This window comes from Tympanuchus pallidicinctus, unplaced genomic scaffold (assembly GCF_026119805.1).
Source record: "Tympanuchus pallidicinctus isolate F22 unplaced genomic scaffold, pur_lepc_1.0 scaffold25, whole genome shotgun sequence".
NCBI lineage: Eukaryota > Metazoa > Chordata > Aves > Galliformes > Phasianidae > Tympanuchus > Tympanuchus pallidicinctus.
In genome coordinates, this window is record NW_026294742.1 from 9,736,637 (window position 1) to 9,763,260 (window position 26,624).

Here is a 26,624-nt window from a genome sequence, read left to right on the forward strand (position 1 = left end):
CGAGGAGCCCTGCCTGGTTTCAGCATCACCAGATTTACCCATCGGAGACTAAACGGCACTGCTGGGACAATGTGCTCACAGCTGGCGGAGTTCTTTGGGTTGCCAGAAGATGACTTTTGCTAAGGGAATACGCTTCCCTGGCTCGTGTTTGTTCAGCCTCCTCCCAGAAGGATAGGAGGGAGAACATTTATGCAAGTTAGTTCATACAAATCAACAGCTGTTACAGCGATTTTTTCCCCCACTGATTTGAAGTGTGAATTATAAAGGCTGGAAAGCAAACACGGCAATCAAGCCCATCTGAGACAAGAATATTTTTACATGTGGGATTTTCTGTATGTGGCCATGACAATAATAAGATTTCTGATTCTCCACCCCAAGCAAACCAGTGAACAAATACTTCCTTTTCTGACTATGGTGGTAAAGTTTATGGGGTCGCTGTTTTCTTCTTACAAGAATTTTACTATTTATTGTTTAGTCACTGTGGGGACGCTGTAGGAGCCTCACACGAGGTTCATAGCTGTCATCTGATAACGTTTGTCTGAGGAACAAAGTGTCTTTTGCTCAGTGAAGGAGTGAACGCCTCGCTGTGCTCCCAGCTGCTTTAATGTAAGGGGTGGGGTTTTATGACATGTGGATGCGCTGCAGGAATGGCCAGGTCCCAGTTAAATCTGCTGCATCACCATTACTTCTGCATAAGCACCAGATTGATTTGAGCCTTTGGTCCTTATTCTTCTGTTTGCTAACCTGTGAATGCTTTGTGTTGCAGCTTTATTAATGCAACACTTGCATAAGAGACGTCCGACGTTTCAGACGAAATTCACTTGCTGTCACTTTGCAAAGATTTCTGTGTGTGTAAACACGCCTCATTTTGTGCGACTGTTCTGAGGAAGACAAACACCACATGTTTGATGACATTCTCTCCATGTTTTCAAAGTTTTCCCAGGCACAGCTGCTGCTGAAGATGTTCATGAAGAGCTTTCAGCAATAGGAATGTGAAGTTAGATGTCTGAACTCATCCAAATGCTGAACACGGTCCAAAAGAAAGCCAGCTGTTTTGTGACTCAGAGTCAGGAGCTGGTGATGCAGTTGTAACAGTTCCACAGGTGTGCAAGGCATTGAAAAAAAAATACACAGAGCTCCCAATTGCCATTGCAATCCCCAGTTCTTATGGCATGGCCTTCTGCCTCTACAAATGGAATTCAAACAGACAAATTAAAAGTTGCCTGAATAACAGATCGATATCTCCTGAATTTGCATTCAAGCAGTCCCTCTGTGGCTGGATGTAAGCTTGCTAGGAACTTCGCTGTAGTCTAGAAATGATACGAATCACAGAGCTGTAAGGATTTGTGCCAGTAGGCACAGCTTCCATTCATCCACTGCAGAAACTTGTAAAAAAAAAAATTTTTTTTTGAATCCTGTCAAAAAAACCCTGAATCCTGGCCGTGCCTTTGTCACTCCCTGTCCTCAGCCCTGCACTGCTCACATCGGAGCTTTCTCTCCTGCACCGTGCTGGTCGCACTGCGCACAGCAGGCAGGACTCCTCGGCCTCCGCAACCTCCTGGCTGCCAGAGCATCGCTACCACAGTACTGCAGAAACCAGGCTGGAAGTACGGCCTCTGGCGGCCGAGTCTCCATTTGGCGTGTTGGAGAAGAATTGAATGAATGGTGCCGTGTTTTTACGCTCCATTACTGACTGCACGAATTCTCAGCAAACCACGTGGAGCTGCTGTGCCAGCCATCATCTGTAAGTGTTGAACTTGTTTCCTTCAGAACATCAGTTCCTGCAAGGAGAGGATTTCAGTAGCAAAGTGTGTGTCATGATTCTGATGTATGAAAAAGCCTGCCTGCAAACCTCTCTCTTCTGCGTGCAAATTCAACACTCTTTTATTCTGAGAAGTTGGAGATCTCCCTGAAACCAAATCTACCTGGGGAAGGGCTGCATGTGAGTGCAGACTGGCTGTGTGCTGTCAGCTGCCAACAGCACTGCATGCCATTCTGGAACTCAATGATTGCTGTACAGCAGCGGGAGAGCATCCACCTGAGCTGTGTGTGACACCTGTGGGTGCTGGGGGGACTGGGTGCTGTGCACAGAATGAGGACATTCCCCGGTGTGCCTGAGGTTACAATTTGTAGTAGTTCAAAGGAGGGGAAGTAGGAATACTTTTCACTTCCCAATCCATTTATGATTATATCTCGTAACTACAAACCAGCAAGTTTTGGTGTGTGTCTGTTTTCACTGCTGTAAGGCTGAGCTCAGAGTCTGTTGGAGTAATTTTTAACTTCCCAGCTCCTTGAGGAGACCTATTAAAATAACAGGGTTTTTTTCCTCTCACAAAGCTATACAGAAAGCATTCATTTCTGCAGAAGCTGACCCTCCATAGAGCACTTCTCACCCTTCAGATCTGGATATATTCATACGCAGTTAAGATTCGCTGCTGACCTTTTCAAAGCAAACGCAGCCAGCTCTGTGCCCCGGTGGCACCGTAGCAAAAGGAACGTACAGCTCAGGGACCGCAGAGCTCTGCGCTGCAGGAGATAAGGGCGAGGGCACTGCTCTGCCAGCGGATGCACACAGAGCGCGCCGTGATGGGCAGGATTTTGCAGGCTCTTCACCAGGAGTAGAACCGCAGAAGGAATATGGAGCTTCAGTGAACAGTACCGTGATCGCACGAGGGGCTGCCCAGCAGTCCTCCGAGCAGGCGATGTCCCCTGAGGTCCCCGCGCTCCGAGGACCTGCTCTGCCGTAAGCTCCGGTGTCCCCTAGCGGGACAGTCCTGCAATTTCACTCATGGCGGGGTGCAAAAACTGTTGGCGTCTTTTCCAAACTGGAGATCAAACCCTAACAGAAACCTTGCAGAAGTATTGCTGGTATGTGTGAAAATTCTCTCGAACAGGACGAACATGCACAGCACGAAATGAGTGAGCAGGCACTGGCATTCCAAATTCACAAGTCTATGCCAAGAAGCCCAGCAGTCACAGTGCTCTCCAGGCATGGGGCACTGCAGGCTGGTGCTCCCTCCATGTCGTCCTGACGGCGCTCTGAAGGGCTCCTGCAGTGCAGTGCATTGGCAGCAAACAGCAGAGCTGCGCTGCTCCTGCTGCAGGTTCCAGAAGTCAGCAAGGAGCCTTCCCTGCCAAAGCTTTTGGGAAATTCATTGTTGCCTTCATATGAACCAAGGGAGATGAGCAAAGGGTTAAAGAGAGGACAAAGTTCGAGCTGCTGTGTAAGATGACTGGAACTACCCAGAGAAGGTCGTCCTGGCTGTGGGAGGAGCCGCACTGTGCAGCCCAGAGGCGTGGGCCACTTAATTGTTGGGGATGAAGGGTGTAAATGTATCTGTCACATTAATGATAAAAAACCTCCAAAGCCTAACAGGGCTTCTCATTGTTCAGCTTATCCATCTCTGTCTAGAGCTTTCCAAAGCCTTTACTCAAGCCAAAGCGCAATGTTGGCACTGGCTCACAAGAGCTGCGGAAGACAGTGATGTTTTTGTGCAGTCATACTTGAAACCGTGTCCTTGGAGAAGGAGTCTCCTCTCAAGATTTTTCTTAAGCAAATCCAATCTCTGGTGACTTTTAAAGACCCTTCAGAAGAATAGTGCTGTTCCTTCCCCCACCTTGGGGACGCATGGGCGCTTCGATCTTTTTTGGGTGCTTGTTAAAGTGAGCCCATTCAAACCATGACAGGCTAGCAATGGCTATTAAAACACGGTCTGTGGAAGACATAATGTTAAACATTGCCGAGGGTTGCAGCTGAGATATGGATGCTGAATAAAGTTTCAATCCTTTTAGGGTTTAATGTTCCAGAAAATACGTACTGTAAATGAGGTTAAACATCCTGGGCTTGGCAAGCTATTGCTAAAAGTGAGTTTGGTTCCTGAAGGAAAATAATTCATAATTGGCTGAACAGTGAAATTTTTAGAAGAGTGAAAGAAAATAAAACGTTTTTCTCTAATTTCTTTGCTCTCTTGGCCCCTCTGGAGCATTTCGTTCTGCTGTGCGTGCGAAGCTGCAGACGGGCGGGGAAGGGACGATGGGTGATGGAGATGGGGACGGGGAAGGGGACGGGGAAGGGTGCGCAGCTGAAAGCGGGCAGCGCTGGGTGCTCCGCGGGGTCCTCCAGAGCGCAGGGACCGCTTCGCCCCTGCTCCGTTGGGCGGCACCGGAGAGCCGCGGCTCCGAGCTGCCCGCCTCGCAGTTCTGACTCCTCAAAGAGAGCTCAGTCTGAAGCAAACTGGGGAAGGGGGGAGGAAATTGTTATTTTTTTGAATGTGCCTTCTCTTAATGGAGATTAAACGCAGTCTCACCTAGAAGAGATTGGGCTCCCTGTTTCCTATGGAAAATCAATCCTGTTTCATCTCTCTGCAGGGGCAGACGAGCAGTGCCCTCCGCTGCTCAGTGGCGGATGGGAGCCGCACCGCTGCACGCAGCTCTGCTTTCTTTTTCAGCCCTTGTGCTCATCTATGAGCCAATCTGATTTTGTGCATTTCTCTAAAATTCAGATCGTTTCAGGCGAGCCCAATATGTGTTTCAGCTCGTTGGTTCTTCTCCAAGTAACAAATGAAGGCAGTTAAATTTGGATTAATCACTCTGACGTTTTCAGCTGCCCTGGAGGAAGAGCTGCTCTCCCTGGGAGCCCCAGGGGTACGAGCACATGCCAAGATCTTGTGAATGAGGGAGAAGTCAGTACCTAAAGAACACGAGCAAAAGGACAAGAAATGTAGTCTCTGCACTTTTACAGGAGTCTTTCAGATAGGAACGAGTTTGGAAGAACAGACAGAGGTGCCACCAGGACTCGGCAATGCCACGAGCAGAGTAACACAGGCTGTCTCTGACAGGGTTCTGCTCACCTTCACACCGTGAAGTCCCACCAAATCACGCAAAGCACGGGAAGTGGGCAGTGCTCGAAACTAGAGAAGTAATGGAGCATCAGCGCCTTGAGGGGCCAATCCCTTCTCGAAGAGGACAGATCCTTGCTTTGCGATGTAGTGCACCTACCTGAGTGGGATGGAACCCCGGACCTTCTCGTAATAAAAGCAGTAAAAATCTCTGGCACTGCACGAGTTAAAAAGAAATAAAACCCAGACAGGCAGCAACAAAGGGAACAGTTTGCAAACACATCTCGAATTGTCAAAACGTTTTCCATTGTGGCGGACGACCGGATCGTCCTTCTGTCGTGGCAGGAAACGCCACGCGCAGAGCGGCTGAAAACTGCTGATCTGGGAAGAGGACAAAAGCCGCGCCGTGCCGGCGGAGCTCCGCACCGCGCCCCGCTGCCAAATCGCTCCGCGCCGATCCCGGCGCCGCACCCGCAGCCCCGCGCCCCGCTGGGCTCGGCCTCCCCACCCCCCGCAGCTCCCCTGCCAGGGGCGGGGACCCAACCCAGCGCATCCCAGCGCATCCCAGCGCATCCTCTCGCGGCACCATTCGCCTCCTCGCAGCTGCAGCCGCTCTGCCGCTCCGTCTCGCTGCCGCTTCCTCCCCTCCCGCGAGGTAAGCGCTTTCTTTCGCTTTATCTCTGGGGCTCCTGACGGGTCTGCTTCAGCATTGCTCTGTGTCCCCCGCTATCTTCCCTTAAGTTCTGTATGGGGTCTCCCGTGCGGTTCTGCAGCTTGCAATATTTTCTTTTTTCCATGTGACCATTAACTTGGTCACTTTCTGCAGTAGGGTAGTTGTGCTACAAGGTGAAGGGCTGCAACAGGGCAAGAAACAAAGATGACACTGAGCAATATCTGCTTTCCTCCTCCGAACTTCCCTGCAGCTGCTCAAGTGTTCCAAATAATCTTTAGTTTCTGTGGGACAGAGATGTCAGTACTGAAGTAATAGCATGTTGTAACGTTACTGCACAGTTCCGTCTGTTCAACAGAACAGCAGCATCCCACCACTTTGGCAATCGAGTGGTGATGAGAGAAATAATTCCTGGATCCCCACCAGTGGTCCTCTTCAGAGGAAGCTCAGTAGCTGCCTGACAGTGATGGCTGTATCTGAGTGAAACTGCCTGCTCCCTGATAAACAGAGCTGCTGCCACTCTGCCTGCAGAGCCACGAGTGCTCCGAGAACAAAACATGAAGGCGTTAATGAAAATGATGATTTTAATCATTCAGTGAATTTGCATTGTGAAATAGGAAAAGATTTATCATTGTTGAGTATGTATATATTGAGTACCTCTTATAAAGATACAAATCCTAGTAACTGCTATCCAGACCACTTAGCTCTGAGGAATACCTGTAGCCCTTCCCCAAAGCTTTTAGATCAATGTATTTTCAAAAACAAATTAAGCTACAGACTCCTTCACAAGCAAACCTCCCAGAGCAGACAACCTTCGTGCCACCGATGTGATCTCTGATGTAGAAGCATCTGTGTGCAGAACTGACCTGTGGCTTTTATTTCTCAAGGTGTATTTTTACTTTGAAGCACAAGTTTTGGAGCTTGGAAAGATGTGCTTGCGTAATTTTGTTCCAGACTGATGGCACTGTTTGTTCCACTGAGGGGTATCATAAACATCTGCTGCTTTGTTTGCTTTATTGTTTGATCACATTTCAGGCGAGAAGTCAAGAATTCACCTTCTTTAAAAACTGCTTTTTGGAGGGGGAGGAGGGTTGTGAACTGTGAGCTTCCCTGACCTTTGCTACAAATCGAGAGCGCTGTCTGAGCCACAGTAGGACGGTGGGCTGCATTCGGCTTTGTAAAACACCCTGTGAGCTGCATCTGCTTTGTTCGAGATGCCCCTGGGAGTGCTGAGGAGATGTGGGGAGTGCTGGGGGACCTCTCAGCTCCATCTGACCGAGGCGTGGCAAACCCTGCTGCATGCAGCGTGTGGCTGAGCCGCGGATGGACTCCCAGGACTGCAATGATGGGGATGGATTTTGCATCCCTGCAGAGCAGTGCAGGAAGATCCATGAATACAGAGGTAGCTTTAAATTTCAGACCAGCTTCGGCACTTGCTTAAGGTCGCTGATCTGACCCAGGGCACGAGGCTGGAGCTGAGCTCCCGGCTGAGCAGCAGAGATAAAGCTGAAGTTCACTGGGGAGGAGCTGAGTTGGTGTGTGGAATCAATGGCAGCCCTCATTCCTTGCATGGTGCAAATAATTACCTTTTCTCCAACACTTTTTTGGATGATCTCTTCCTTTGTGTATCATTGGCACGATTTTGTTACTATCAGGCAAAAAAGCAAAGCTGCTCAGTGTTTCCAGAGCGTACATCTGAGAAAAAATGAATAAGCTGCATTGCACCCTGATGTTCAATGGAAATGTGAATGTCTTGGAAAGTACTCCAGGTTGGACAAAGTCCAGATTGTGCTGCATTGCTGCTCCTTCATTTCAATCTTTTACAGGCTTACAAGCAGAAATAAATGCTGTGTGCTTCACATGGATGTCCATAGCAAAGCAAGCATATAAAGATCACTCTCATGTAAATGCTTTAAAAATCAAAGCTGCCACTGCGCCCACATAAGTCTGTGAAAGCAATCTTTAATGTCACTGAACTACAAGAACCATGTGCTCCAGTTTTCAGAGATGTCTGGGGGAGAATTGGGAAATTAAAACCTGTGCCGTTTAAATCAAAAGGTGGACACTGAGTTCCTTGTACAGTTGTTAAAACTTCTTGCGACCTTCTTGGTCAAAAATGCCTTTCTGATTTCATGTATCCAAGTCATTTATTTTGTATACTGACATCGCTACGGTTAGTCATGCTTTATCATCTCTAAATTGGTCATAACAGCACCAGGGCTGCAAAGCTCCGTGTGTTAGATGATGCTGCAAACACAAGGCACGCCCTCAGGCCGCTGCCCTGCTGGTCTCTGTACCTCACCTCACTCAGCAGGCAGCTGCTCTGGTCAAGGAGGCAAGGTTACACTTTTCCTGAGTTTCTCTGCTCAGGTCCGTTTTGCTGTGCTTTTTCTGATTCTCAGTTTTGTCCCCAGAGCTCTCAGTGTTCAGTAGGAAATGTATGGGCTGCGAAGTGTTTCTCAAACCTCAGTGGTGACACATTTGGCCTCTTGTTTTCCCCAGGATGCACCAGCAGAGCACCACACCGCGGGCCCGCCAGCAGTGACCCACGGGATGACAGCCCCGCACACGCCTGGCTCGTAGGAGAAACGTCAGGGGGAGGAGCGGGAGAGCTGATTCTGGGCGGGAGGCAGCATGGGAGCAAACACCTCCAGCAAGTCGCTGCCCTTCGGTGAGAATGAAGAAGGTAAGAGCTCCGCTCTGCAGAGCGGTTGGTGTCTGAAGCTGCGAAGTCCGCATAGAATATCCTGAGGGCAGCACGGCTAGGAGTCACCCCAGCTCCGGGCACCCCAGCGAGGCACAGCAGCGTCAGGCGTGCTGCAGCCCCGCGCCTTGGGGCCCGCTGTCGGTGGCCACGAGCTGAGCACAGGATGGGGGCACAATTGGGGGGGCTTTGAGACGCCTGGGGACGCTACCAGGCAGTCTGAGAGCAGGGAAGAAACTGCTGTTCTGCAGGAAGGAAGGTTTGTTTGGAGCACAGCTCAAGGAGTGGGATGAGGAGTAGCAGAAGAGCCCGGCGATGTGTGTCCTTCAGAGCTTTAGGTTCGGTGGGAGAACTGCTGCAGAGCTGGGCCGACAGCCCCAGCAGGAGGGGCACTGAGAGCAGCCACGCAGGCTGGTTTTGCTGCTGCCAAATGGTAGAGGTGGCACTTAAGGATCATTCCATAAATATAGTTCCTGCTGCATGACTGAGCTCATTAACTTCCATATGGGCTTTCCCATGAGTACAGTAACAAAGTGCATAGATAATACAAATAAAATACAAACAAAAGATGAGAACTTAGATGACTCATAAACTGTTCTTACACAGAGAAGAATGCCAATCAAATATTGAACAATCTTGAATTGTTAAAAATGAACAGTCGAAATTCTTCCCGAGTGAAATTCTCAGTTTGTTCCAATGCTTCATAGAAAATGTGTGATGTTTATCAGGCCCAACGAAATGCTGAGTGCTACACATGTGGGGAAGGGCAGTTAGGGCAGATCTGATCAGGATTCCTCTGTACTGAAGTTTACTGGCACAGCTGATAGAGACACGAGGGAGAAAAAACATCAGTGGTGTGAGGCCTTCCTGGAGATCTCATTCCTGGCACATCCAATGTCGAATAGTGGCATCTTCTTTCATGAACACTGCTTGTGCTAACTCAGGTGGCTGACACTTCTCTCTTTCCTGACCACCTTCCTCAGGGTGCTGTGTCCAGGCTGTGAGATGGAAACTAATCTGATTTTCCTTGTCTGCTCCCTCTGCTGAGTCCTGCCTGGTTCAAGGTGCTTTGTGCCGTATCAGCTCCTATGGCTGAGGAATAAATGCCCTCTGGAGCAACACAGCGACCTGCGCAGGTGCTGTTCTTTGAATGGGCAGAAGGGTTGGAAAGAAAAATCTGCTAAACCCCAAATTTTAAACAACCCCATGTCTTCAAAAACAACAGGAAGATGCTGGAGGACACTTCAGGTTTTTTTCTCTTGTGAAGAATTAGAAATAACTTCATCCAACTGCTGCTCAGCCATTTTGCATTTGAATGTTTGCTGTTTCTTGCAGTCACCTTCGACCATTTTGAGATACTGCGAGCGATTGGGAAGGGCAGCTTTGGAAAAGTAAGTAGTGTGTGAGTGAATCAGCATTGGGAGAGCTGGAAACAACGGAGAGAGGGGGAAATTAGAGAGGCTTTAATGAGAGCAAAGAGAAGAAAAAATGCTGCACTGTCAGTGAGATCTACTGAGCATCAGCTCATCAAGCTGGTCAAGAAAGAATCAGAGCCAATTCTTCATCCACTCCATAACCACAAACGATATTACAGGAGGTTAACACAAAACTGATAAATCAAACGGCCTGAATTGTCTGTGTTTCTGGATAAACATCTCCCAAGTTTCTGCAGCAAAACACTGAATATCATGATACGTATTTAGCAAAGGGCTACACCCACATAAAAGCCTTGGTGGTATCTTTTTAAGGGAACATCTGTCTGTGAAACAGTGTTTGCTATTAAGCATCACATTACAGTCACATCAGTTTTATTTTTATTGTTATGAAATTTCATGGGTTTAGATGTTAGCAGAAATTTCAAAGGTCATTTCCCCTTTTCATGAGGGCACGCAGATCCCATAACTGAGATGTGCCTCATGTACAGAGTGAGAGAAAGGCTTGTGGGTGGAAAAACAAAAAAGGTTGATAAAACTTTGCAAATTCATCCCCAAACTGTCATGGAAAGAAATCTGGAGAGAGAAAGGAGGAAAAACCCTAAATATTTGGTTTTGCACACTCACAGACTCAGTTTTTCACTGATACGTTCCTTCCCCTCATCCTCCCACAGCAAAAACTGTCCTCTGGGAGAACATGGGATGAGGTGTTCGCTGAGGTTCTCAGTGGCAATGTCTGAGCTGCAGAGCAGCACATGGAGCTGGACTTGGCTGAGGGGCTCTGTGAAAGACACCCAGAGGCCATGCTTCATCTGCGTTGATTTGTTGGCAAATCATCTCTGATGGATCACTCATTTACTCGTTTAGGTCTGTGTTGTACAAAAGAATGACACCAAGAAAATGTATGCCATGAAATACATGAACAAGCAGAAGTGTGTGGAGCGTAATGAAGTGAGGAATGTCTTTAAGGAGTTGCAGATCATGCAAGGCCTGGAACACCCCTTCCTGGTTAATCTCTGGTAAGGCATTTCTCCTTTGCTCCCTGGTAAGTCTGTTGTTAGCTAGAGAAACCTCTGAGCATGTTTATGCCGTGGCAGGTACTCATTCCAAGACGAAGAGGACATGTTCATGGTGGTAGACTTGCTGCTCGGAGGGGACCTGCGGTACCACCTCCAACAGAACGTGCGATTCCAGGAAGGCACTGTGAAACTGTTCATCTGTGAGCTGGTGTTGGCCCTCGACTACCTCCAGAGCAGACACATCATCCACAGGTCAGCTGGGTCCTCCATAGGCGGGTGGAATTCGTGGGCTGCAGAAGGGGCTGATTTTTCCTCCATGATTTGATAGGACAAGCAGAACCTTCAGAGCTAAACAAACTCCCCCACGCACATTGGCTTTTGTGTAAAACGGTGTACATTTTTCAGAGAAAAGCATTTCTCTCGTGTGACATTTCCCATTCCTGATTTATTAAGTGATGTAAACCTCAGAGGTCCAAGACTTTTGGCTCAGCGTTGGCTAACTAGGGCGTCAGCAGGGATGGAGTTAGAATGGGTTAAAAAACAGGGCGAGGGCAGAAAATTATCACATTTATAATCCCAGAGACAGCATTCTTGTGAGGTGTAAAAAATAAAGCATGGCACAAATTTAGGGTTGACATGATCCTGGTGGTTAGCAAAAGAAGGAATGCACTATTTAAGGCTGATGAGCACTTGCTTCTGTCCAGGAGCATACACCTGCCATTCCTGATGTGTGAAAGCAGAAAGGTTGCCTCCATGCTCCGGTGGGCCCTCCTCATTTGCAGAGAACCCCAGCGGACCAAAAAGATTTTGCTCTTCTTTCTTATGAGACAGGCTTCCTTACATACAGCTGCCAGTTTCTCAGAGTCTTATTTTTCATCCCTCTTGGATTGTTTGCATGAGTCCTTCTTTGTTTGTATGAATACCTGCATAGATTTCTGCCCCACGGTACCCTGACCTTGGCAAGCAGCCGGCACCCTGCTCTGCTCCAGCACTGCGTGCAGCGGAGAGACAGCGGGCACTGAGCTGTGCCTCCACCCCACACCTGCCTGAGTCACCCAATAATGGATGAGCATGAATTAAACATTGGGAAGCGCACACTGAGCTGCCTTTGTCCTGGGCAGCCAGGAGCAAATCTTTGTGCTGCAGGCTTGGTCTAAATAAATCATGTCAGACATGGGTACAAGAGAAGCACAAGGAGGAAATCTTCTCTACCAGAAATGTGTTGCAATCAGTGGCATTTCCAGGGCTTGTGGGCAGGAAGAGCTGCACAATTTATGATCTGAGGAAAAGTCTGTTCAGGAAACAAACTGCACCTGGTAAAGGTGAGAGGTAACTGGGAATTGATGGTCCCTGTTCTGGGCATGGGGATGCCAGCATAGCTGTGCAGTGCCCCAGCACCCACTCCAGTTGCAGATACACATGGAAGAGCCTGGGGGCAAAGCTGCTGCGATTTCCCAGAGGGTTCTCTGCAAATACAGGTTGGATTGTGGAGGTGGAGTGCACATGTGTCCAAGGACAGGTCCCCAAAGGCTGAGTCTGATCCACAAGGCGTATTTCAAGCAGCTGTATGCAGTACAGTATCACAGTACAATGGTTCCACGAAATGTACAGCGAGCTGCAAAATTTGCAAGAGATTTAATAAACGCTGTATCTCAGCGGGACAGTATCAGGTAAAGGGACTCAGCTGAGGAGTGCAACATCCACAGCTGGGAATGGCTGGGAATGGCAGGAGAGACGCAAACAACTGTTCTCATTGTCTGAACAGCGCTGTGTGCAGACAGCAGAGCGATGCCTTCAGTTATTTCTCTCTGTACACAGAAAGGTAGGAAATGGCTGTTAACCTTTTCAGGCTAGGAAAGGTCTGTGCTCAGCCCAGGAGGAGCAGGATTGCAGAGGACTGAAAGCTGCTATGTGGTAATCAGATATATGTTCTCTCCTGGATCACAGATGGCCAGGTGAGGTCAAAGTGTACCTTTTGCAGTTGTAAAGGCTGAAAGCTGCTCCCTCCTCACCGTGCCCTGTGCAGCATCTGCACACCCAGGGCATCGCTGTGCTGCCCCCACTCCGCACCTCCCACAGTGCCCAGAGCTGTGCTGGCTCAGTGTGAGAGCAGGCAATGGGTGCTGGTGTAATTAGGTCATTAAGAGCAGCTAATATCTTGTAAAGCCATTCAGGCGCACTCAGGAGGTGTATCAGGTGTACATCTCCCTTCAATGGAACGCCTTTTATTACAGCTTTGCTACAGGGCTTTGTTGCTCTTTTGTTCAGGAACAAAGCCTGCAGGAACCAGTTTGTTTCCAGAGCTCACGGCAGGGATGAGCTCAGCCAGGCATCTGCAGCTCCTCTAATCAAAATAAATGACATTTACTCATTTCCATTCACTGTTCTCTTAGTAGCAGACAGAGAAAGCAGGCCACATTCTCATGGACTGGAAGCGGGGTTCTCTGCAGCACTTCCACAGAGAACAGGTTCCTCTTAGGGTTATTCCTTCCATTTCTCCCTTACGGGATGGGGCTGTTTTCACAATTTGTTATTACAATCACTGTCACTTTGTGCTGCAGAGCACAAGCCGTATTTTGTTCATCCTTTTTCTCCTCACTTTGTATTTTTCTTCTCCAACCTTTGATGCCCCTCACGCTCCCTGCTGTTACCCCAAGGGTGAGGTAATTGTTAGTGTGCCCACAGTTGGTAACTGAGATGCATCAGATGCAGTGGTGATGAATTTCCCTGCTGTGTCAATTTCTCAGTAGCCTGGAGGAAAGAAGTTTATAAGCAGCAGCATGGGTGACTTTTATCCTTCTGAAGAAAATGAAAGCATTAATCAATAAAATCCTAATCAGAGCATCAGAACATCTGTTCTACTTTCTGTAGGGTCTACATATTAAAAGCCAAAGATAGAAATTTGGCAAGCATTTAAATGAATGCAATTCTGATTTTGTAATTTTTGTTCCTGTAATACAAAGCACACTTTTTTTAGAGAGCCTTCCTGCTTTTGCACCTTTTGTCCCTCATTGCAGAAACTCCATTGTGTGCCATTAAGGCGCACAAACACTTTCCTTGTTGTGCCACTCTGATGTTCCACCTGCAGCTGAATGGCTCCAGTGATGCCAAAAGAATAAGAGCAACAATGGACGCCATTTGTCTGCTTCAATCCAACATGTGATTTTTACTGGGTAAACAGCAAACAACTTCCATAGAGTATTATATTGAGATAGAGTATGAAGTGACAAAAAAGGTAAAAAGCAGCTTTTGACACTGTGGTTGGAGAATCCGGGTGCTGCTGGCCCTGGCAGTCACACCTCTACCTCTATTTCTGCTTTTGCTGCTTGAGAAGCTGTTTTCCTGTGCTGAAATCAAACCCTGCAGAAACATCAGAGCTGAAGAACTCCAACAAAAGATTTTTCTAAGGTGTAATTCCCTCTACAGCCTACAGCTTGGTTACTCAGAAATCTCCCGCAGCGTTGCTTCACGCCACATCCCCAGCTGAATGGCTGTTTCCTTCTCTCTTAGGGACATCAAGCCTGACAACATCTTGCTGGACGAGCACGGTAAGTGCCGCTTATCCCCTAGTCATTCATATGTATGAAAGCAGGGATAGAAACAGTAAACCTGTGCTGAGTTCTCAGTGCTCACAGCTTTCCTCAGTTTGTGTTGCTTTCTTTTTTGGTCCACAAGCAGTCTGGAGCATTATTGCCCTTCTGTGCTTGGGATGATGATGACTTCTTTTAGAGGAGCAGCACTGGGTGCACTCAGAGCACTGTGCATCCCACACGGCTGGGCAATTTCCTGGGGTTATATTGGTGTTTAATCAACTCTGCTGTAGACTGATTCAGTGGCATTTCTGGAGGGCGTTGCAGGTCAGATGTATTCTGTGCTGTTTGGACTCAGCTTCCAAGCAGTTCTCATTTCAAAGCCTCTGCAGTTGCTTTCAATATACCCAGAATGTAGTAATCCGAGCAGAAGTGTAAGCACAGCTGTGTGTAACTTATGCGCATAAACAGAACGTGTTACAGTTGCACAGAACATCTTCATTCACATATTTCTTCTTTCTTGAGCTGTTATCTTGGGGAGGAAGCTCTGAAGAGGACTTAGGCCTGGATGCACTACATAGAGAGAGAGAGCTATACATTTTCCTAACTATAGTCCTGTTCCATCACTGAATACATTTGGTTTTACCCTGGCAAATTTGCTCCACTGAAGAGCTGTTCTGACACTGATTAGTTTTTAAGTCATTAAAAAAGAAATTAGTATTTCAATATTTTCTGGAAATACATATAGTGTCTTGTGAGAAATCTTCATTAACAGCTCCAGTAAAGCTATTTCAGGAGCAAGTGCCAGCAAAGGAGCAAGGCGTATCTGAGTGCGTTATCACTGCAGGGGTTTCAACACTGATGCTGACATCCTGAAGAATCACTGCTGTTCTCACACGTAACCAGGCTCCCCTGCATCCAAGCCCAGGCTCCCAGTTTGCCCATGGCCTCCGCTCTCAAAGCACCAGTTTATTTATGGAGGAACTGCAGCACAGCAAACAGGGGACCAGCACTGCCCAGCCACGCAGTGCCCACACAGGGCCAGATGCCCAGGGCTACTCTCCGAGCAGCGCTGTGACTCCAGGCACTGCAGGACCACAGGAATGTAGGTCAGCATCCTTGCATAGAGGAAGGCAGGGCAGGAAGGCACTGTGCGATCTGCAGCTTCGCAGTGTGGCACCTACAGGCTTCCATTACAGATCACCTGCAGTCCTCCATTATGACTGCAATTTGGGATGATTTTTGAGCCTGTTCTCTATCACTGTGGTGTTTTAAGTGTCTGTTGTAGAGGTTTCAGAGTTATTTCTGGCGAACGTGGCCTTAGAAGCATGGCCATAAGGACACTGAAGCCATTTCTTTTCCTCTTGCATCTTCAGCTAAAAATGCATCCTCTTGTGCATATAGAAAACTGTAAGGGGAAACAGATTTTTCTGTCCCCTGTGTATATATTATTAGGGCACATTTATCTCCACCTAGCCTCACAGATTCTGCTTGTTCTTACTCATGGAACAAAGCTGAAGAACCTCATTCTCCCTCCTCCTTCACCAGGCATTCTGTGCTGTTATCAAAAAATGCACGCTGTTTACTAACCATGGTTCTTCACTGAGATCAGGGCTCTCCAAACATGAGGCACCTAGAAACCTTCAGCAGTCCAGCTGCAGCCTTTTGCCCCCATTATCCCCATGCTCCCAGCTCAGCCCTTCAGCAGTAATGTGCCACCTTCTGTTGTCACCCTTCACCCTCCTGTAGTTCAGCACAGAAATGCAGTTTTGCCTGTTGCAAAGCTCAGTGCAGCTTTGGTGCCAATGCCTGGCAGGGCAGAGGAGCCCTGGCACATCTCTGGCTATGTGGAGGAGTCTGGTTCAGATTGCTGATGGTGCACTGCCTCATGATACTACGCACTGACATGTATCACCTGCTGCAAATTGTTACCAACATACCTGACGTGCTTAATATTCTTTAAAACAATCTTAGCTGAATTCAGAGAAGCCTTTGTTTTTCTCTCCCTTCCTCCTTCAGAGGTGTTCTGGAAAGGTAAAGGGATTATGTAGTAACAGAAGTGCTGCATTTAACAGCAAACTTCTTTGCTCACCACAGAGCACAAAGTCCTTCTCCGCTCTGCATGCGTACTCACAGGGGAGCGTTGCACTCTCAGAACCCAAGATTTGATTTGGAAGTGCCACTTCCCAGCAGACGAGGAGATGTGGGGAAGGACACGTGCTCAGAGTGCAGCTCTGGCTGTGCTGCTCAGACACCAGCTGCAATTAGAGATGCTGAGCTATCAGGAGAACACAGGCCTTGGAGTCTGACTTGAAAACTCCGCGGCAGCACACAGTGCTCTCCTCCTGTCCACCAACAGCTATGTCTGCTCAACCTGTCCACTCTGCCCTGTACAGCTGCAGTTCAACACAACTACATTCCATGAAGTCCCACTGCACAGAGCTCCTTCCTGTTGTCCATGCCGTTGTTTGATGTGCTCCCAAGTGGGAACATTTAAAAACTTGTGGTTTGTTTGAAGTGAATCACTGAAAGGATGCATCCAGAGAAGGGGCACATTTATGCTTGGAATAGCAAATTCTTACTAAGTCTCTGATTTACATTTATCAAAACACCTCCCCACACAGTGGAATGAGAGATAAAAGAAAAGAATACAAGGACGTAGAGGACATCTCAAGACAAGAAAATCCTGTATCATTCTTTCCTTTCAAGCACTCCCCAGCGATCTGATCACAACTCCTTCACAGGAAGGGAGGAAGCAAGGACCTGACTGATGTTGTACAGCACTGACAGCAGCAAGGAGGGACGTGCTCCAAACTTGCGGCATGCGAGAGATTCTTTGCCTCTCACCCAGGGTCTTCCAGCAGTTCACATGGCTCACAGAAAGACCTCTGCATTTCTTCCTTCAGAATGGAGCCTGGAAGCACCACAGCTCTGTTAAGGAGCTGTTTTGTGTCTCAGTGGAACTAACAGCCCACAGAGCACGCAGTGAAGAAAGGTCTGCCCCAATGAACAACTGGCAGACAGGCTGTCCTGTGAGCAGTGCGCAGCTTCCGCTGAATCTGACAGAAAACGAAGCTGCTGAAACACCAGACAACCACTCATGGGAGGGGGCCAGAGGATGAGTTTGTCTTTTCCAGATGCTGATATGGGGCTGGAAGTTCAGCGGCTGAGGAATGATCCCAGACCAATGGTACTGTGGGCTGCCCGCCTGCCCTGCACACCCATGCTGTGCTCTGACCATGGCTGATTCAGGGCAGGGGAGAGAGAGCTCCTGCACTCTATGCAGTGTTGTTGGAAAGCTGCGTGCAGAACAAGGATGTGATGCAGGATTTTCTAGCTAATAATGAACTGTACTTCTGTTCCCTTGTTTTCTCCAGCTAGATCAGATATTTGCAGCAGGCAAATTTGGTCACTGCTCACACATAAAAAATTTCTGTGCAAATGTAAGGATTGGCTTCAATATTTTATGGCATCCAGAGAGGACAGCATATGTTCACTGCCAAAGCACAGATTTTTAGCCATAAGGACAACCACATTCCACTTTAACTCATGAAGTAAAGCAGCAATGAATTTCCAGCTGCTGAAATTCACGAGTGAATATTGTCCCAGCACCTCCATCAGTAAAAACCACTTCCATTTGATCTCTGTGGTTAAGAAAACAACAGCAATTCAGCCACCCCCTGTGGCAGTGTCTGCAAAACATCATCACAGCGTTCCCTGGATTTAATTATGAGTCCAACACTGTCAGAGATTAAGTAGTTCATTGCCTTACGAGAAAATGCACGAGACCAGGAAGAAGCCAGCATTTAATCAGCAGAATTAGGCCAGGTTAACCTCTAAGGTTCAAAGAAGTTCACTTCAGGGAAGTCGGCCCCGTATGGATTACCTGCACTGCTGTACTCCATGGGTTTGCTCATGATAGTTCAGGGAATAAGGAGTAATAAATTAAGTACTTGTCAAAAAAGAAAAAGTAACCAATCAGCCACAAGCCCCGTGGAGGTGTTTCTATTCTCATCCCTGCTTATCACATTCATCTTCACATTTCCTTCTCAGTTTGCAGGCAATAGTTGCACACATTGCAGCACATTGAGCAGAAACCATGCTCAAAAACACCAAGAAATCCTTGATAAAACAAACACCACTGAAACGAGCTCACAAACATCACAAGGGCACATTCAAAGACAGAAAACAGTGCACAGTGACAACTGTGAAAACACCGATATTTCACTGCTAGAGGATAAATAAGGGTTATTTCCTCTAACAAGATACAGTTATAAGCAGCCTATAAGCTAAATGCTTTCTATCAGTTCTGGCATGAGAAATTTCCACATGGAAACTACTTTGCATTGGATACTTTACTTTGATAACCTTCTGATGGAGGGTTATTTCTTTGTGAAATTAAAGCAAATCTGTTTACACTTCAATCTCTGCCTTCCAGGACACGTGCACATCACCGACTTCAACATTGCCACAATGCTGACTAAAGAAACACAGGTCACCACAATCGCTGGCACAAAGCCGTACATGGGTAAGAGCCAACGAACACTGTGCTCCTGAACTGCCATCTTCCAGACCTGAATCGATAACCATGGTAAAACATCACCCCAGTTCCTCATCACACAAGCACAGCTGATAGAGCAGAATACCTCTGATGTACCTGGGAGAAATCAGGGCTGGAGTATGCAGGAAATGAACCACAGAGAAACCAGGTGAATGCTAATGGAGCTCAGGTGGAAACGTCACACCAAGAAGCCTTTGCATTGAAGAAAGCAGGGGCGTGACACTTCTGAGTGAAGCAAAAGCACCCAGAAGTCTTTCTATACAGCTAACACTAAAAACAAAACTCTCACAAACCAGTGTAGTCTCCCACAAAGCCCTTCCCAAAGCTTCTGCAGACATCAGGCCCTGGGGAGGGGGATAAGGAGGCTCCTTCTCATCAGGACCACCTCAACACCACCTGGCGCAATCACTGTAAAGAGGAGCAAATGCACAAAAGGAAAATGCTGCTCTTTGGGTTTGGTTTTATTTTATTCAGAGCAGTTCTTCCTACCCATCTTGTAGGAAAATAACTACAGTATTTTATTCCCTTCATCTTAGAAGGGAAATGTATTGGCTGAGGAGGAGCCTTCCAGCCCCTGCCCACTCCATATTGCTGACCTGCCCTGAAAGGTTGTGGCTCTCAGACTCTGCTCAGATAAATTGTGCCTGAACACACCAGAACTCAGAACTTTGGGTGCTTTATGTGATACGGGAAAGTGAGCCTGGAGAGCCTCTACATGGTTTGGGGAGTTACATAAAGCATTCTGTAATGCAAATAATTTGGATTATATTTCTCATATAGACATTCACATCACATTGGTGGCTGCTCTGAGACAGCTACTGTGTGGCCTAACAAAGACTGAAAAATGAAATGGTGCAAGCAAGCCCATGCTTCAAGCTTGTGTAGCACCCTGCACCCCTTAGTAAGGGGCCAATAGACCAGCCATGTACCCTTGTTCCAAAGTAAAAGCAGAAATGGGTGTGTAATGCTATAACACAACAGAGAGCACTGACAGCAGAGTAGCTAAGTCTTTGACTACAGCAAACGAGGACAAGCCCAAATGCAACACACACGCACACAAAATGCTGCTTACCTTTAGAAGACCTCAGGTTTGCAGGGAACTCCAGAGAAACACCCTCACCTCTGGACTGGGAAGAGGTGGATCCTGGTTCCAGCCCCTCCATCAAGTACCTTGCATATAGCTGAGCTCCCCCGGGTTGGCCCTGCCTTCCCACCAGGTGCCCAATCACTGCTTCAGCCCATAACTCATCATTTCTGCTACAAGGTGATCTGCTGATTTGTGCCCTGGGATGCTTTCTGTGTCACTGGATCAAGCATTCTGTACTGCTGCTTTTAACTCAGGATTGCAACAATGTGAATGATCTCTTTTCTGTATTTCACAGCACCTGAGATGTTTAACTCTACAAAACCCATCGGCTATTCCTTTGCTGTGGACTGGTGGTCACTTGGAATCACTGCTTATGAGCTGCTCAGGGCCCGGGTACGGAGCACACAGTGCTGATGCCTCTGTCCCTCTCTTTCCTTAAGCATGCTGTTGGAAGGGCTGATGCTTTGTAACAGGGAGGAAAGTTCTGAGACAGATTTTAGGCCCTAAGGTTTATTACAGCATGGGCAGCAGAAATTAAATCTTCATCAGAGCTTTTGTGATCACAGCTATGATCACATTGCCATTCAGAAGAGCACATTGCAGCAGCTCCTTGCTCTGTCTGAGGGCTTCTCAGGTGACCTTACTTGCAGGCAGTTGATCAGAGCAGTGCTTTGGAAGCGCTGTGTAAAAAGTGGGATACCATTTTTTGAATGACATTCTTCTAAGCTAAAGGCGATTGAAAACCTTGAGAGGCTGAAGGCTCCGTTTGGTAAAGGAGGGCAAAACACCTTTAAAAAATGCTGCAGCCAATTTTTGCAGGGAGCCTAAAAGTATTTTTCACAAAAATGTGAAGAACAGAGGGTGAGCAATCTTGACAGCACACATTAAGGGGATGTCAGTCTGAACTGACTTTTTATATTTATATTAATACAAATCTGAATTTTCTATTTGTAAATTTCAATTAATCGCAGGACTGCCCATGGCATTGGATTTTTGACTTGGTGGTAGCAGTGGATACATAGTGAGGGACTCAGGGGGTCGCGGCACAGCGGTGAGCAGTGGCAGCTCTGACAGCAGTGGCACTGGGCGGACCTCGAGGTGCCTTCGGTGCCTGTGTGTGGTGGCACCATGCACGCAGTTGCATCTGACATCGTGTCCGTGTTGTTTAAATGCACTTGTAGCAGCTCCCCACGCACACACTGTAGAAATCCGGGAGTTAAAGATGCTTCCCAGCAGCACTCTGCCATTGCACGCAGTATCCAAGCACAGCAGTGCGGTTGCTCCACGCAGGGGCTGGGAGGTGGCTGTTTCCCCGCATGCAGCCCGGCAGCTCAGGGTCGGGTGCCCGACAGCCGCGCAGCCACGCATGCAGAGCGTCCTGCAGTGCCGGACCGGCGGCTCTCAGCCTTTGCTGGGACGGCGCTTTTCCATGAGGCGTGAAAAATCCCGCTCCATTTCCCTTCTGTCACAGCCAATATGAGCAAAGAACTGAAAACACAGAGGCGTCTTACGGGAACATTGGGAACGCTGGCGAGGCTGAGGAAGACAAAGCTGGACACTGACTGATGGCTCCTATCTGTCACCCAGACATCATTGCTGTCCTCTGGCATTATTACTGTGCTTATTTCAGATGAGCTCAAGACTTGACAGGCAGAGATTTCAGTGGGGGGGTTGGGGAATGTGCTTAGAGATTTTGTTTGGAGCCGCCTTGCTCTGAAAAGATTTCTGAAGGAGCTGAAAAGATACACTAAAATACTTTCCTTGTTGCACTTTTCACAGAGGCCGTATCATATTCGCTCCAACACTTCCACAAATGAAATTGCTCACGTATTTAAGACTGCTACAGTGATGTACCCTGCTGCTTGGTCTGAGGAAATGGTGATGCTGATCAAAAAGGTGAGGGCTGCTGTGGCATTGGAGCACGTCGGGGCTGGGATCCACTTCCACTGCGCCCCACTGACATTTCCTTGAGGGAAATGGTGGAGATTCACTGAAAACTGTATCCAGACTCAGTGCTGGTGACCTTCAGGTAGTGCTGTATGTCAAACAGCCAGCTTTTAATGACAGAGCTCGTTAATGTCGCCATCAGCCAACAGCACTGCTCTCTGTGCTGATGGTGATGGTGCTCATGTTGGCAGCCCAGGATGGATCTCTGCTGAGGACACAGCGTTCACTTCCAGGGTTTCTCCTACAACTTCGTCTCTCTGGAGTGATGTAACTTAGAAGTACTGATACATATGTCCACAAATTTGACTAAAAACTTGCATAAACATTTTATGTTTTTTTCCAATAATGAAAAGATTTGCAAAAAAATGCTGATAATATTGAAATCCCTCAATGCCATGAAATTTATGCCATTTCATGTGGTCAGGATGGGAGGGCAGGTCTGTGGGAGAGTCTGAGCAGGCACACCGTTTTCATTCTAACCTCTTTCCTTTCACTCTTGCTACAGTTGCTCGAGACTAATCCTGATAAGCGTTTTTCTCAGCTGAAAGATATCCAGGACTTTCCCTATCTGTCAGATGTAAACTGGAATGCTGTTCTCCAGAAGAGGATAATGCCAGAATTCATTCCTACGGTGAGCAGTGTTAAGTTTGAAAGGTCCTTAACGTGCCCAGTCCCCGTCACAGCCTGCATCCTGTCCTTGTGCCTTCAACCAAATCACAGTGGGCACATCTCACCATTTCCATAAAAACAGTAGGTGCCCTTAGCACAGGGGAGGACAGGCAAGAGCACGATTTTCACTTTCTGGTGAATCTGATGAGGTTAATGGGTGGTGACTGCGAGGAATGGGCGCCCCAAAGGTGATCCCCTCTGTTTATAATAATCTCAAAGTTTCTGTGCACACACGTGGACTTACAGGGCATGAGCACCATTGGCTCTGCAGATAAAATACAGGATGCTGTTTGTTTTGAGCCATCCTCCAATGAACCACCTTCTTTAGCAGCCCTGTTTAGGACCAGCACTCCTAATGCAAAAAATAATGAGCTGAGGGCTCGTTAGCAGCCTGGAGATCACTGTCCATTACAGAACTGTTTCTTCCTGAAGTGACTCTCCCTAACAAGTCCATTGTTCACAAGAAAAGAACAAATAGGGTAGATTCTGATTCTTTTTTAATCAAATTAAAGCAGCACAGAGGTAACGTAACCCTCTTTGAAAATAATCCAAGGACTGCTCTGTGCAGTGATGCTCCAGCCGTTTTTCACTTGCAACCAAACAAATGGTGAGCTAAACTGAATGAATATTTAACTGCATGTATTTCCCCTCTGTCAGTGGTTTTCTGTGGTGGATGTATGTGTATTGCTTCAAAACTCATCATGCAGGATTCTGCACGGCCTCAACAGAGGCTGTCACTTTGAAGCAACCAATGGGTTAAATGTAAGTAGTAAGTGTAAAGGGAGCAAACACACCTTGACAGCGCTCCCCCAGCTGAGGGAAGTGCTGAAATATGTCGGATGTGCAGCAGCTGTTCCAGCTATGTGTGCAGTTCTAATTAGTTCATTTTTTACAAAACCCAGATCCCAGACCTGCCCAATTAATGACCAGCACTGCTCACTTAAGACAACATTTCTCTCCCCTCCAGAAAGGAAGACTGAACTGTGACCCAACCTTTGAACTTGAAGAGATGATCCTGGAATCCAAACCTCTTCACAAGAAGAAGAAGCGCCTGGCTAAGAAGGAGAAAGACATCAATAAAAGCAATTCCTCACAGGTAAGAGCAAGCAGGTGCATGCGTGTGGTGAAGGAAGGCTTTCATTCTGTGTGAAAGCCAACTATCACTTAGCAGTACTGCAGCAACCTGTTTGACAGACTGTCTCTTTTCCTTCTGACCAGCTTTAATCCCAAGAGATCCCCCCATCCCTCATCCAGCTGCACCCCTCACAGTGCATCAACCAACACACACTATTGCTTTTCCAAACCTCCAGTTAGGCTGTTACTGTTTTGTATTAGCAGAAACCTTTCTATTTTATTTCCTCTGAAACATCCTCTAGAAAGAGGGAATGGTAACATGGGAATATTGCATTAAGAGTTTCTAAGATGCAAAACACTCCAGAAGCATTGTGCAGGTTTCATGGTGCTGGAGAGCCTTTTTGGGTAGGAACTCTTTCTTTGGTTCTGTCTCAAGTGCTGCGAAAACAAAGAACATTTCCAGGGCCAACAGTAAGCTGAGAAGAGTCTGTGCTTTGAACATGCAAGCTGTTATCAGAGGGCAAGCTTAGCCAGGTCCTGAGTTTGAGATACTGTCCTACACAGGAATCGATGTCAAAATTCCTACTGGCTTCCACAGTGCCAGAATTTCCTCTGTAGATCATAAGGAGCGCTTTGGCTTTCGTAAAGCTTCATTATTTTTCATGCCCCTAATTGTTCACTATTGAACATTTCTGTAATAAAGTAATTTAAAGGTCAGATGTGCTGTTGAACATCTTCAGTACTTAAAGATGGATTGGGCTCTCAGGGCTTGGCCCTGCGTAGGGTTTGGCTTTCTCATGCACTCCCAGCCTGCAGCCTCCTCCATTGGCACTGGAGCCAAACACTTGTTTTCCATCCCAATGGCAAGAGTCTGGATAAACTGCAGTGTTGAGACAAGAGTCATACATTTGTTTGGGCATACAGCTATGCAGTTAACACAAGCAACCTGAGCCTGAATGGCTTCTTTCATGTAGACCTTCCACAAGAAATAGCATGATACAGGTCCTGAGCTGTTGCCTCCCTCCTGCACGGTGCAGGAGCTCTTGGGGTAAACCTGAGCCCTGGAAGGCTTTGCTGCATGAGCAGTTTTATGCTTCTGAAGTCTGAGCTTTTTCTGCAATAGAAAAATGCCTGTGGAAACCCAACATAAAATTTGAAGCCTGTATACCTACTGAGTTCTATGTGAGGAGAGTTGTAATACCATTCTCCCAACTGCTGTGCTGGTGTTGCTTTGGAGCTAAAGATATTGCTGTATCTCCTTGAAAATGCCCTTGCAACATCTTTTTGTGCCAACTGTGCATTTATTCAATTTTTCTTCATCTTTTTCTATTCAAATGTGAAAGGCCTGCCATCTTCAAAAGCATCTAGAGACACTCCAGAGGGACTTCATTGTTTTCAACAGAGAAAAGTAAGTACTGATAAAAAGGCAGCGTACCAAATCCTGTTGCAGAGTAAAAGCTTCAGGCCAGTGGACATGGATGGGCAGCGACGCTGCTAATGCTGGTTTGAGGCCGGGCTGGCATCCTGTCCATAACAACCCTGCCGTGGCCGGGTCTCTGGGGCCAGCTGCCCCAGCAGCAAGGAGGTGCCTAGAGAAGCTGGTCTGGGGCAGGCAGTGCGAATGGGCAGCCTGCAGGCATCCCCAGCCCCACCAACAGCTCTGCCTCCTGCTCTGCCCTAGGGTGAGACACCAGCACAACGAGATCCAGCAGCAAGCAGCGCTGGCCAAGTGCAGAGGCATGCACAAGGACAGCCAGAACAGCAACCTCTGAGAACCACAGCCCTGGCAGCAGGAAGCTCTGGGACCACCCCTGCAGCTTGCCACCATTCACTAGAAGCAGCCCATGATTTTGCCTTCCCTGACAGCAGCAATGTGACTGCGTGAGAAGGGTGAGCTGCTCAGCACTCTTCCACTGGGGTTGGCCGGCTGGTATCACAGCCTAGTGAGTACCAGGCACCCACCCGCAGAACGTCACCACCAGCCCTTGTCATGGTGGGATCTGCAGCTGTGAGCCCTGGCTCTTTGGGCCAGGATTCCTGCATGGTCCCTACATGGAGCTGATTTTTCCAGGTGGAAAACACTGCTCTGACTTGTGGCGCCGTCAGTGGCACGCAGCAGTAGCCTCAACTTGCAGAGATCTGCAAACATCCTCAGAAAGGCTGGTGCTGGCAGCAAGCCTCTTCCCCAGATGGGCAAGGGCAGTGAGGTTCCATTCATGCTCCCACTCCTCACTGCTTGCAGAGCCACCTGGTGCAGAGCCAGGCAGGCACACAGCTGAACAGGGAAGTGATACAGTGACAGCCCATGAGCAGCATCCCAGAGCTTCTCCAGGCCATCCTGAAAAGCCATTCACAAACATGTTAAACTGCTGCAAATTTCTGAGTCTGATGGGTCGTGGCTTCCAACATCAGAGGTAAATTTGCATGCGTACTTTTCATCTCTCTGCTGTTGTCTTCACACTTGATTTAAGCAGCAACAGCTGTGCTCCTGGTGCAGGCTTTGCCAAGAGTGAGATTGACCAAAGCATCTCTATTATGGTAAATGCTAGGTATTATGCTATTATTCAAATGTTTTTGCAGACCAAACCTTTCACCTCTTTATTTGACATTTTTCCTTATCTCAGCAGTATAATAAACATGTGATTAACTGTCTGTCTCCCATTTGCCCAAGGGTTCTTGTATCCCCTGTGCCTTCCTGTCTCTCTCCTCTGGCTGAATCTGATTAATTAAAAAAAAATCCAAATAAAACAGACAGCAAATGAAAGACTCCTTCCCAGGTAACCAAAAGCCACTGTTTCTTCTGAGGTCACTTGCAGTGCAAGGCAGAATAGGTCTGGGAGGGCTGAGTAAAGGCAGGCTGTGACAACAGCCATACCTGTCACCTGCAAAGCACTGGGCTACAGCCACCTAGGAGAGGTTCACACACCATAAACCCAGACAAGGGAACTGGCCCTGCTCCTGGCTAGGACAAAGATCAGTGCTGCTGTACTAGCTGACACACACAAAAAAAACCCAAAACCCTGGAGAAGTTGTATGAGAACGCTGCACCTTTAAAAATTCCCCAAAAGATCTCCAAAACAATCTCTGAGGCA

General features: G+C 47.7%; 2 protein-coding genes across 2 annotated transcripts in view; one reads left to right on the plus strand and one right to left on the minus strand.

Annotated features, from left to right (window-relative positions):
• Positions 1-19,918, minus strand: part of PPP2R2B (protein phosphatase 2 regulatory subunit Bbeta) — an 87,161-nt gene extending 67,243 nt beyond the window's left edge. The window contains exon 1 of the mRNA XM_052689375.1: positions 19,828-19,918. Within this exon, the coding sequence (XP_052545335.1) occupies positions 19,828-19,918 (91 nt within the window). The remainder of the gene's footprint in view (positions 1-19,827) is intronic.
• On the plus strand, positions 5,000-26,537 carry STK32A (serine/threonine kinase 32A). Its single transcript, XM_052689376.1, has 13 exons — positions 5,000-5,493; positions 8,011-8,194; positions 9,548-9,603; positions 10,513-10,664; positions 10,743-10,916; positions 14,175-14,212; positions 18,633-18,722; positions 20,138-20,235; positions 21,622-21,738; positions 22,295-22,420; positions 23,426-23,554; positions 24,876-24,940; positions 25,214-26,537. The coding sequence occupies exons 2-13, from the start codon at positions 8,143-8,145 to the stop codon at positions 25,302-25,304; spliced, it is 1,188 nt and encodes a 395-aa protein (XP_052545336.1). The 5' UTR covers positions 5,000-5,493; positions 8,011-8,142; the 3' UTR covers positions 25,305-26,537.
• Positions 26,538-26,624: the final 87 nt, after the last annotated feature.